The sequence below is a fragment of the Mustela nigripes genome, chromosome 13, assembly GCF_022355385.1.
Source record: "Mustela nigripes isolate SB6536 chromosome 13, MUSNIG.SB6536, whole genome shotgun sequence".
Classification (NCBI taxonomy): domain Eukaryota; kingdom Metazoa; phylum Chordata; class Mammalia; order Carnivora; family Mustelidae; genus Mustela; species Mustela nigripes.
The window spans coordinates 60,812,368-60,824,619 of record NC_081569.1 but is presented as its reverse complement, the minus strand read 5'-3'; the positions used below and the strand labels follow the sequence as shown (position 1 = coordinate 60,824,619).

At 53.5% G+C, this 12,252-nt stretch overlaps 1 protein-coding gene across 1 annotated transcript in view; it reads left to right on the top strand.

Annotated features, from left to right (window-relative positions):
* The window catches only part of PLA2G4E (phospholipase A2 group IVE), a 60,602-nt gene extending 48,350 nt beyond the window's left edge, over positions 1-12,252 (top strand). The window contains exons 11-20 of the mRNA XM_059372604.1: positions 284-419; positions 1,696-1,832; positions 3,944-4,166; positions 6,895-7,009; positions 7,530-7,667; positions 7,933-8,040; positions 8,611-8,814; positions 9,666-9,832; positions 11,222-11,405; positions 11,885-12,252. Coding sequence (XP_059228587.1) covers positions 284-419; positions 1,696-1,832; positions 3,944-4,166; positions 6,895-7,009; positions 7,530-7,667; positions 7,933-8,040; positions 8,611-8,814; positions 9,666-9,832; positions 11,222-11,405; positions 11,885-12,105 — 1,633 coding nt within the window. The 3' untranslated portion in view covers positions 12,106-12,252. The remainder of the gene's footprint in view (positions 1-283; positions 420-1,695; positions 1,833-3,943; positions 4,167-6,894; positions 7,010-7,529; positions 7,668-7,932; positions 8,041-8,610; positions 8,815-9,665; positions 9,833-11,221; positions 11,406-11,884) is intronic.

The window sequence follows — 12,252 nt, the reverse complement described above, 5'->3', positions numbered from 1 at the left end:
TGCAGAGGGTTGCATGAGCCCCCAATTTTGCGGAGGACCTGCCTAAAGTGTCAGATAAGAGTTCAGTGGCTTTCCGTTTGTCAGTCTCCTTAAGTACGGAAGACAGTGCTGGGAGGTAAGCACAATTAGCCCCATTTTACAGATGAGAGAGGAGAGACTCTAAGTCACAGGAAAGGTATATGGCAGAACCTGGTTTCAAGCCTATGACCCACTGACCCTAAAGATATGTCTTTGTGGTGGTGAAGTCTGCAAGCCTGCTTCTCAGGATCCTCTGTCCCCATAGCCCTCAGACGCTGGACGTGCGGCTGGGCTTCAGCCTGTGCCCCGAGGAGCAGGAGTTCCTGGAGAAGCGGAGAGTCGTGGTGGCCGAGGCGCTGCAACAGGTTTTGCAGCTGGAGGAGGACCTGTCTGCGGACGAGGTGGGTAAGCAGGGGCCTGCCCGCCGGGGCTTCATCCCCCTCTAAGCTGAGCTTGTCCTGCCCACACTGCACACTGCCACCTGCCCCCAAGCCCTTCTCTGCTCCAGAGTGGCTTCACCACTGCCTTTCCTGGGTCCCCAGCGGAGGGCTGTGCTGAATGTGATTAAGTTGTGTGTTTGCAAGGGGAGGGGCGGGGAAGGCAAAGCCGAGAGAGAAAGGAAGGAGTGTCCCTCCCCATCCCTGCTCCTCCCCAGGCACTGAACAGATCCCAAGGGGACTTATGAGGTCTTACACAGGACACAATGGCGCCTCCCCACCACTCCCCCCAGCCAGGAAAACAGCTGAAGCCCTACTATCTCCAATCAAAAGGCCCTGGGCTCTTTGTTCCTCAATTCTCTCTTCCCCCCAAATAGGCACACAATACGAACCCCCCCCCCCAGAAAAAAACAACAGTCAGTGGCACACTACAGAGAAGCCCCTTCCCCTGCAGGGCAGGCTTCTTCCCACAGGCAGAGAGTGTGCCTTTGTTAGGGCCCTTTGTCACCTCCCAGGTATGGACAGGTCTACACCCTGCCCTCCCCACACCAGGCAGCAGGTCACCCTCCAAGTGCCAGAGGATGGAGACCTTGTGCCCAAGGACGGTTGCGATGGGACTTTAGTGGACAGAAGGATCTTACCATCCCTGCTCAAATAGAGTACATCTTGGCAAGGATCCCCCTCCCCACTCTCCCCTCTTTAGAGGAAAACCCCAAGGCCATTTTCAACCTTTGTGAGTCCAGAGGTGACAACCTCGCTCCTTCCCACGTCAAGAATTCAGTGATTCCAGCTGTTGTACATACAGTGTATACTGAGCACCTGTCACGGGCCAGGTCTGGGCCAGGCACCCCCAGAGCACATCCTTGCATAGGAGGAGCTGTTAGGGAATCGCCCACTAGCTGGGTCCTCAAGCGAGTCCCTCAGCCCCCTGGATCCTGGTGTCATCACCTGTTAACTGAGGGCTAGACTAACTGTGCAAAGAACTCTTCCAGCCACTACATGCTGATTGACCAAGCTATGTGACGCCCCGGCACCATTTATGCTCACCAACTACTGAGTTTGGAGGGAAGATCTAATTCTAGCCCTGTGAAAGGCCATTTTCAGGTCACTTTAGTGCCTTGTGCTCTGCTGTCTGTAGCCAGTCCTCCCGCCTCCACCATTCTTTCTAAGCTTCCGTGGGTCAGTCTGTGTCTTCTCCCTCCCCGCACGGCCCCAACAGTCTGCCTCTGTGTGCTCCCAGGTACCACTGATCGCCATCATGGCCACTGGGGGTGGGACAAGATCCATGACCGCCATGTATGGCCACCTGCTGGGGCTGCAGAAGCTGAACATCCTGAACTGTGCCAGCTACATCACTGGCCTGTCTGGGGCCACCTGGTAAGGAGCTGGCTGCCACTGCCCAGTGGAGCCCAGAGCAAGCACTAAAGAGGCTGACCAGGGTCTCTGGTGAAGCTTTCCCTGCCCCAAGGTAGTGTGACTCACAAAACTGGGAGGCTCTACCCCTTACAGCTGTGTGATGCTGGGCAGCAGCTTCACTTCTCGGAGTCTCAGTTTCTGAATCTGTAAAATGGGTATAACTAGTATTGACCCCATGGGGTCATTGAGCAAGACTCTCCCAGTCCTGGGTGCCTTGGGGCTGTGGCAGGGATCTGGGAATATGGTAGTTAAGAGTTGTGACCCACTCCTACCATTGACCCATCCTGTTGGGAAGAAATAGCTGCCTTCTCCAACCATGCCAGCTCTCCTAGGCTGTGTGGAGCTGGCCCAGCTGCTCTAGCTGCCCTGACCCCAGCCTACCACCCCCATCCTTGCCCCTCCCTCTGCCCTGGTGCCTTTTTCACTCTCTGCTGGTAAGCAAGGAGAATGAGTCCCCCGAACATGAGGCCAGTATTCATATGCCTAGGACCCACAGTGCTTGTAGAAGCCCAGAAAAATGTTTTACCTTCTTTTAAGATCAGGGGAAAAAAAAAAAAAAACTTCTTGCCCAAGAACAAATATAACATTATTATATTTATTTTTATACAACAATCATAAAACATGTTTCATATTTTTATGGTGGACGGGGCCCACATGAGGTCATAGCAGGGGACCCTGGAACAAAATGGCTGCATCTTCTGTCAGGGACTGGTAGGCCTCTGAGCCGTTAAGGTCCCAAGTGGCCCCTCACCCTGGAGGAGCTCTAGGAACTTATATTTGAGCAGTAGATGTGAATTTGCCCTAGGAAGGCCAAGGGCTGCTAGTGTGTCAGAAACTCTGTGGCTTCAGCCCAGATGGGACAGAAGGACAGCTGACGTTTGTTGGCATGGCCTGTGGGTAGTACAATAAGGAGATAAAAGCTGCTTCCATCAGGGCTGAGGGGCATCTGCATCCTTCTGGCCCTGCCTGACAAGCAGGAGACTGGAAGGAACTTGGTGGGTGGGGAGGGGGTACTGTAGGGGAAGAGGGAAGCATCTCCTGGCCTGAGAAAGCACTGGGAAGTATCCTTTTAAAATCAATCATTTGTGATGGTTTTGAAATCTTTTAAACATGTAAAAATAAGAGTAAATCTTACGGAGAGCGGGGTGCTTTTTGTCCATGAAATCTCTTGACCAATCCCTACCTTCCCGGACCAGAAACAAGCCCTGTGAAGGAAGAGGTCACTGTTCAGATACAGTGACACTGCAGACAAGGTCACCCAGGGCACCGGGGTTCCAAGGTGCTGTCCTGACTTCAGCAGAAAAGCTAGCTCCAGGCCAAGAAGAGACCTGGGGCTACAGGGGTCACTGTTTTTGTTTTTGTTTTACTCCTTCCCATTGCCCATGTATAAGTTCAGAAGAAGCAGGGGAAATAAATCTTTAGCCAGCACTGTAATTATGGGAATGGATGCAACGAAGTGGAAACAGTCCAGGATTTGGAATCAGCCAAACCTGGGTTCCAATGTTGGCCTCACCACTCCATGACCCAGCATACACTTCGTCCTGGCCACTGTTTGAGCCTCTTTAAATTGCATTAACTCATGCAACCTTCACAATAACTCTTTGAGGTAGGTGCAGTGCTAATTCTCTCCGTTCTACAGATGGGGAAACTGATGGACGAGCAGTTAGATAACTTGCCCAGGATTACACAGTTAGTGAGTGGCAGAGTGTGGTTTTGAACACAGGAAGATCTTGGTCCAGAATCCTTGCTCTTTTTTTTTTCCCCCTCCCCACTAAGCAGGGAGCCCAATGCAGGCTCCATCCCAGGACCCTAGTGACCCAAGCTGACGGCAGATGCTTAAGCAACTGAGCTACCCAGGTGCCCCCAGCAGCCTCACTCTCAAGCAACATGCTATACCTGGCCCACTGTAGCCATTGTGACTATGATTAAAAATGTCCACCCCTTCCCTCCAGGCTCCTCTCCTGATGAGTTAGGGTCTCCCACGATCTGTCCACCTTCTCTCTGGCCAGGGCCCAGAGTTGATTGGACCAGTACTGGCTCGGTTCTATCCCCGTGTGTGTGTCTCTCTCCAGGACCATGGCTACCTTATACCGTGACCCTGACTGGTCCTCCAAAAACCTGGAGCCTGCCATATTGGAGGCACGGAGGCATGTGGTCAAGGACAAGATGCCTGCCCTGTTCCCAGACCAGCTGGCCAAATTCCAGGAAGAGCTTCGGCTGCGTAGTCAGGAAGGCTACAAGGTCACCTTTACAGATTTCTGGGGCCTGCTGATCGAGGCCTGTCTGGGGGATGAGGTAGGTGCTTAGCTTCTTCTGAGGTCCAGCCTGCCCTAGCTGATGACCTGCTCTCTTTCTTCATCAGGGGGTTCTGGACTTAACTTCTCAGAAGAAGGAAGTTAGCTGAGACCTGCAGATTCAACTGTCATAGGAAGCATGGGAAGGTCATAGGAAGCATGAGGTTCCCAAGCACATGATGGAGGAGGATTGTGGAATTGGCTTGCCACATCCCTTTAGTGTATGACTGAGACCCTTGGGGTGGTGATGGCTTAGGAACAGTCCTGCAGATTGGCGGCATGTCCTCTGGGCCATGTCAAGTTACCACAAGAGAACAGGGGGAGGGAGCTGGAGGAGGCTGGACAGACATCAGACTGATACAAGTCTGACCCCAAGTGGAGGAGAGAGGGAAGAAGGGCTGGGTGGAAGCATCAGGACTGCTGATCTAGAAGGTTCAGTAAGTCGGTTGGATAGGCCTCTAGACAAGCTGCTGGTCAGAGGAGTTTGGGGCCCTCCATGGACATAAATGTGCATGCCTCAGGATCCCTCTTGCTCTTAGATATGTGCTGGGAGCAGCCCAAGCCTTGTGACCCCAGCACAAACTCGGTGCAAACTGGGAGGCCCTTAGTTGATTATACTCCTTGTAGCTGAAGATCTGTAGGGCCCCTTCTCATGGCTGCCTTACAGAAGTTGTGCCCAGAAGTTCCTCCCTGCTCTGAGATCCAACAATCCGAGCACTGTGTGCCCAAGAAGAGAAACAGTCTGTATTGGGGGGCTCTCAGCTGCTGGGGCACTCTGTGCAAGGTTGTGGAGCAGTGGCATTGAGGGGAACACCCTCAGTGGTTCAGTGAACACCCAGACTCTTCCAGCTGCACAGGCCCTGGGGAGGGACCAGCTGTGGCTGTCACTTGTCCCCAAAGCAGAGCTTCCCACCTAATTTCTCTCCAGACCTGCAGTTCTCAGCCCCACTCCCAAAAGGCTCTGAGGAGTTCTGAATTCCAAACACAGCTTGCCAGGAAACGGAAGGATAACAAATTATATTCTAGGTGGTCTGTAGAGAGATGAAGGTCATTTCTGAAGTGATAGATGACCTGAACTTCATCTTGGACGTGCATTTATTCCTTCATTTTTTTTTTCTTTCAAAAAAATTAAGTACCTCCCGCATGTCAGAAACTATGCCAGGCAATGGGGGTTTGGAACTGAGGCACTCACAGCTTTTGGTGGGTCCCACCCACCCTCCCCCTCGATAACCACCATCTAATCTGTGCTTATGATGAAGCAGGACAGGTGGAGACTGAAGGAGTTGGCCTTTGGGTTTAGGCAGGTTGGGGTTTAAATCCAGGTCCTGCTCTGTGCCATTCCTTAAATGGAAACTACATCTATAAGGGGTAGTTAATATTTCAAACAATACTTAGTGCCCCATGTGATGAGGAGGAAAGCACCCAGGCTACTGACAACAGACATCTGAGTGTTGCCTGGGGTGGAGTAGGAGGAGGAGCCAAGGTTCCCAGGAGGGCAAGTGTAGGATTGAAATTTGGAGGTCTCTACTGTTCCACTCTGGCCAAGGCAGGAGCCTCTTCCCCTAGGACTCCTTTGACTGTGAGTGTAGACTGCATTCTTCCCTGAGTCTACAGTTTTCTCTACTTCCAGGACTCAGCTTTGCAGTGCCCAGATCTCTGGGCCATTGTGAAAGGCGCCCTGCTTGCCTTTCAAGGGAGGCCCAAGAGTTGTTTGCCCCACATGTGTGTTTAGCATCCCACACAAGGTCAGGGGCCTTCACACACCTGAATAACCCTGGATGGTCACCCAGCAGGCAGCTGCATAGAGCCTAAGGTCAGAGCGTGGCCCTCTAACCCCTCACCTGGCCTGTCTACAATGGTTGATTCATTTCAGTAGGTGGCCTGGCTGTTCTGCAGGGACAGGGAGGCCGCAGTTCCCCCACGGGGCACAAGAGGGCACCCATGACTGGCTACTGCTGACTCCCCTCTGATTTGGCAGCACCATGTTCTGGGGACTCAGAGGGACCTTAGCTGCCAGCTGACCTTGGCTGCCAGCTGGTGCACCATTTCCAAGCCTTTTGTTTAGATTTTTTAAAAAGGTTTTATTTATTTATTTGATAGAGAGACACAGCAAGAGAGGGAACCCAAGTAGGAGAAGTGGGAGAGAGAGAAGCAGGCTTTCCACCGAGTGGGGAGTCCAACGCAGGGCTCAATCCCAGGACCCTGGGATCATGACCCAAGCCAAAGGCAACCGCTTAACTGACTGAGCCACCCAGGTGCCCCTGTTCAGATTTTTTTTTTTTAAAGCAGCTTTCCTCCTCCTTCCCAAACAAATTTTATGAGGGAGCCCAACATGCAAAAGCAGAGAAGAAAAATGCACCTGCTCTGGGGTATGTTGGGTGGAAGATGATGGGGATGGAGAGGGATAGTGGTGGCCTTTTCCACCTCTACTTTTTCCTTCTCTGGTCCTTGAGACACCAGGAGAATCTTGGGACTCTGAGGGACAGCCCTAAACTGTAGATTCACCCCCACTCCCGTCCATGTGTCTGGGATGGTGAATAGCCCAGGGACGAGCGAACATTCTCTGGGTACATTTTAAGAGCAGGTTTGACTGGTGTCAGCTGGGATCTGCACAGTGGCCGGATGGGCTCAGGAGCCAGGAAATGGCCTGCTGGAGGTCCAGACCATCCCCCTTACTCTGCACTGCCTCCAGGCTGCCTGTGCTTCTTCACCATTTCATGTCCCCACAGAGAAATGAATCCAAACTGTCAGATCAGCGTGCTGCTTTGTGCCAGGGCCAGAACCCCCTGCCCATCTACCTCACCATCAATGTCAAGGATGATGTAAGCAACCAGGATTTCAGAGGTAACACTGGTGGCTAGTTTATAAGGGGGTCCCTTCTCAGCAGGCAGAAGTACCCAGGGCCCCAGCACACGCCCAACCCACCACATTTGCCCCCTCTACCTCAACTTGGCTACCCCTTCTGTGTGGATGGATCAGACTGGTGGGGGCTTGTGGCTTTTCTAGGAGCAGAGGTTTGATGGGAAGGGGATAGTAAAGTTAAAAAAGGGAGGGGGTTCTAAATATTTCTCAAGGTTCCCAGACTGAGGGACTCTAGAAACCTGCTCTGCCTGCTTCTAGGTCAGTTGTGAGCTCGGTTTATCCAGTTTGGTGGAGCAAACTAGCCATGCAGGTGACAAAGCAGTCCGACTGGCCAGCAGTAGCCAGTCTTGGGCGCCCCCTTGTGCCCTGTTGGGGGAACTGTGGTCTCCCTGTCCCTACCAGCCCCCGCGCTCCATGCCCCTGATCTGTAGGAACCCTGAGGAGGGAGGGTGGGGCTCTCAAGGCCTGAGACTGACACGCCACCCTTCTGCCCCCCATGCAGAGTGGTGCGAATTCTCCCCTTACGAGGTAGGCCTGCAGAAGTACGGGGCCTTCATCCCCACCGAGCTCTTCGGCTCTGAGTTCTTCATGGGGCAGCTGATGAAGAGGCTCCCAGAGTCGCGGATGTGCTACATGCTAGGTGACTCCTGGGGGGGGGGGGGGGGGGGGGGAGGCCCGTTCCTTTCCCCCCGGGTCTAGGCCTGGGTTCGGGTGTTGGTTTGGGTTATCTCTTGAGAATGGGACCCTCCTGCATTTGCCGGGGCGGGGGTGGGGGAGACCAAAGTCTGTCTCACCCCCTGAGCAGCCTGACTGGGAGGGAACATCAAGGTCAAGGGAGAAGCAGGCAGTGTTTGGGTGGCTGGGGCTCTGGGGCAGAGCCACTCACGGCTGGTCCTGCTCCCTAGGCTTGTGGAGCAGTATCTTCTCCCTAAACTTGCTCGATGCCTGGAATCTGTCCCAAAGCTCGGAGGAGTTCTTCCACAGGTGGACGAGGGAGAAAGTTAACGACATCGGTGGGTGACCCCACTGGCTCCCCCTCTTTGGTTGGGGGATGTAGGGGTGGGGGGTGGATAACAAACCAAGGCCCAATCCACCTGGCCACCGGTTTCAACGCCATGTCTGTGGTTCCAAGATGAGAAAGCAGCTAGGATGAGGTCGTCCTTGCCTGGAGGGGAGGGAGAGGGAGGCTCCATCACAAGCTTCAGGGGCCAGCCCTGGCCTAACTGGGCGGTGAGAGTGGGGGAGGGCCCAGCAGAGGGGCACAGTGCCCTGGAGAGCTAACCGGGTAGGGATCCATGAGCACAGTGACAAGTGGCTCTTGTAGATTCCCTGTCTTCTCTGGGACGCCCCCCCCCCCCACAACTTACTTGTCATCACCGCTCTTCTCCACCGCCCTGTCCCTTGATCTCTCACCTGGGTCTTCCTGGCCCCAATGCCAGGGCCTTATCATCTCAGCAAGGACGGTGTGAGCCTCACTTCCAGTGGCTGAACCCTGGGTGTCAGGTAACCATGCAGGCTTTGCCTGGGCTGTCTGGGGACCCCAGCCCTTGTGACCTGCCTTCCGTCCTCCCTCTCCCCTGCAGAAGATGAGCCACTCCTGCCTGAAATCCCCAAATGTGATGCGACTGTCCTGGACACCTCGGTGGTGATCCCGGGGTCGTGGCTGTCCAACACTTTCCGCAGCATCCTCACCCACCGGGCCTTCGTGTCTCAGTTCCACAACTTCCTGCGGGGGTTACAGCTGCACACCGACTACCTCCAGAACAACCAGTTCTCCATGTGGAAAGGTAACCCTCCCTGGCTGCCCGCCCTGGCCTGGATAAAGGGGAAGGGCATGTTGAGGCTGCTGTGGAGAAAGGCTGGCAAAGCCCCTCTGGCCATGTTCTCTGGGGTCAGGGGTTGGGGGGGAAGCAGACTCTCTCCAGGGTGTCTTCCATGTTTGGCGAGGTTCTGAACGTAGGTGCTGTACTGTTGGTATGTAATTACTTGAATCTGTACAACAATCCCAGCAGGTAGAACTTGGGGAAATGTGGGCCTTGACTTGCTCTCATTGTGCTCTGGGGGCCCCTTTTAATGGGAATGGTGCCCTCTGAGGGTGCAGCAGGGATGACCCAGCTCAAGAACCCCCAACATGGTAAGTGGCGGGGCCAGGTCTTAAATCATGGTCACGGAGCTTCAACTTGGTGCCCCCTCCCCTTCCTGCTAAGGCTTGAAGATTGACTTGCCCCTGTCTTTGGAATTTTCTTGGCTACAGCCTGCCAGTGGCTGCTTTGGCCTGGCCTAACGATGCTCATTCTCCCTGTCTGGGGCAGAAAGGGCAGCTGGCTCTGGGCCCAGCATGTGCACTGATTTATAAGATATTGTTATACCCCTGCAATCCCAAATCTCTGTGTCTAAGTCAGAAGAGTTTTTATCTGTGTTGTAGCAAAGACTTGCTACAGCCCCCAGGATAATGCTCTTCTGTATCAGCCCCCACCCCAAGGGGCACTGGGACTCATGGGGGCGGGGGGGTTCCTGGCTGGAAGGGGTTAGGCCCGGGGCCCAGGCCCAGGTGAAGGAGCTCCAGTCAGGGTGTTCCGTCCATCCGCTAAGATCAGGGCACCAAGGCATGACGGTAACTGTAAATCCTGGCTTTCAGACACAGTGCTGGATGGCTTCCCGAACCAGCTGACAGAGTCTGTGAACCACCTGTGCCTGTTGGACACCGCCTTCTTCGTCAACTCCAGCTACCCGCCCCTCCTGAGGCCTGAGAGAAAAGTGGACCTCATCATCCATCTCAATTACTGTGCTGGGTCCCAGACAAAGGCAAGTGTGACAAAGAAATGCTCCTGCCCACTGGCAGGCCACTCGGTTGTGGGATCTCCCAGGACCGAGCTCCCACAAAACTGGGAAATGGGAGAACAGACTTTCCCCCACGGGCCCCAAGACTTAGCATCTGAGAGACTCAAGCTGTTCTACCTGGCGTGAGGTTAGCCATTCAAACCTCTTGGGGTGGGGGGTGGACGTTGGGCAGCCGGCTGGCCCTCACATGCAGCGTGGGTTTCAAGGAGCAAATTCTAGTTTTATTTCAAGCAATTTTATGATCTGAGCATTTGCTGTATTTGGCCATTCATTAGCTGCAAAAAAAAAAAAAAAAGGAGTTTTTAAAAATAACTTTAATGGGGGTGCCTGGGTGACTCAGAAGGTTAAGCCTCTGCCTTCAGCTCAGGTCATGGTCCCAGGGCCCTGGGATCGAGTCCCACATCGGGCTCTCTGCTCAATGGGAGCCTGCTTCTTTCTCTCCCTCTGCCTGTCATGTCCTCTGTGCTTTCTCTCTGGCAAATAAATAAATAAAATCTTTAAAAAAATAATTTAATGGAGTCCAGTCCATTCTAAAGTTTTGTACCACTCCAAGAGTTTATAACGTCCTATTTTTAAAATAACCACATTGCCCTTTTCCGCAGGAAATAGGGCCCTCCATGAGATTATATGAAAAGCCAGGATCAGAGGTTTTTATTTATTTTTCTCTATTTACCTTTGAAAAGTTCTGGCCTTTTAAGGGGGAAAAACTGTTTTTTGGTCTCCTTTACTATAGTGCTAGCCTGAAGCCCAGGAAACGGGCTTACAGACAGAGGACCAGCAGGACACCAATGATAAGGACTCAAGTGTATAAATGAGTAACGCTGTGCTTTCCTACCTGTGCTCTCACTTGATCTTTACCCCAGCCAGCTCTTTGAGGTAAATGGCACAGTCAGGAAACAGGCACAGAGAGGGGAAGTGGCTTGCTTGAGATCGCACAGCTAGTGTGCTTGGAACACAGGGTGAGGGCAGAAGTAAGGGGATTCTGATGTTCTCTGTCCACTGCTCTTTCTATTATATCAGACCTTTCAGAGTCCTTTCCAGCCTTGTGGCCCTTTGTCCGTTCCAAAGGCCATGCCCATCTCACAGGAGCCTGGCCAGACATGGCCTAGCTCCAGTCACCCTCAGTCTGCCTCCCAGGTCTGTGTTTTGAGTGAAGCATCCTTGAAAGGGCTTCTCTCCACCTTCAGAAGGAGCTTACAGTTGGACACACACCAACCTACCGCCTCAGGCCCTTTGTTCCAAAAATAGCACAAAGAGGCAAAGCCATGTGAGACCTGAATTGTTGTCTGGGGGAAATCAGGAAGCTGGAACTAAGAACTCCGTGTTGCTTACCCACCCCACCTCTCATTCCAGCCCATGAAGCAAACCTGTGAGTATTGCTCGGTGCAAAACATCCCCTTCCCCAAATACGAGCTGCGAGAGGACGAGGAAAACCTCAAGGAGTGCTACTTGATGGAGAATTCCCAGGAGCCTGATGCCCCCATCGTGCTTTTCTTCCCACTTATCAATGACACCTTCCAGAAGTATAAGGCCCCAGGTAAGCCGCCTCCGAGCTTGGTTCCCACCCCCCCCTTGCTAGCCTTGGGCTGAGAGCTCCTGTGTTTAGCCCAGCCCCATCATCTATCTGACTGTACTAGCAGGGAAGCCCAGCTCCCCTCTAGCCTGAACCAACCTTGGCTTTGGGAAGAAAGCAAAGCCCCTCCCCTGCATGAGCCAGCAATGTCATCCTCTGCTCTTTCAGTCATTCAGCATTTATCCACATCCCACTAGGTGCCCCGTGCTGTGTCCTGCTAGGGTGGCCCTAAGATAGGCAAGCTGCATCTCTCCCCTGGGGAGGGTGGAGGTGTGCACATGTGCGCATGTGTGTGCATGGGTGCTCGTGTACGTGGGCGCCCATGTGTATGTGGTTTTCGCACAAGTGTGAGTACCCACGTAGGCGGGGCAGGCCATGGGGAGAGATACAGAAGCAAATCATTACAACCCTCCGTGTATAGCAAGTCCTTCTGCTGCCTCCAGGTGTGGAGCGAAGCCCCGAGGAGCTGGAGCAGGGCCACGTGGACATTTATGGCCCCAAAACCCCATATGCTACCAAGGAACTCACATACACAGAGGCCGCCTTTGACAAGCTGGTGAAGCTCTCTGAGTACAACATCCTGAATAACAAAGACAAGCTTCTTCAGGCCTTGAGGCTGGCGGTGGAGAAGAAGAAACGCCTGAAGAGCCAATGTCCCTCCTAAGTTGCAGCGAGCCTCACCGATCCTATGTCTGCTTCTAGGGTCAGAGGCGCCGAGCCCATGGGGGCTGACCGGCTTGCACTGCCGGCTCTGCTATCTGGCGAGGGGTGTAGGCAGGCTGACCTGGGCTTTCTATCAAAAAAATAAAAA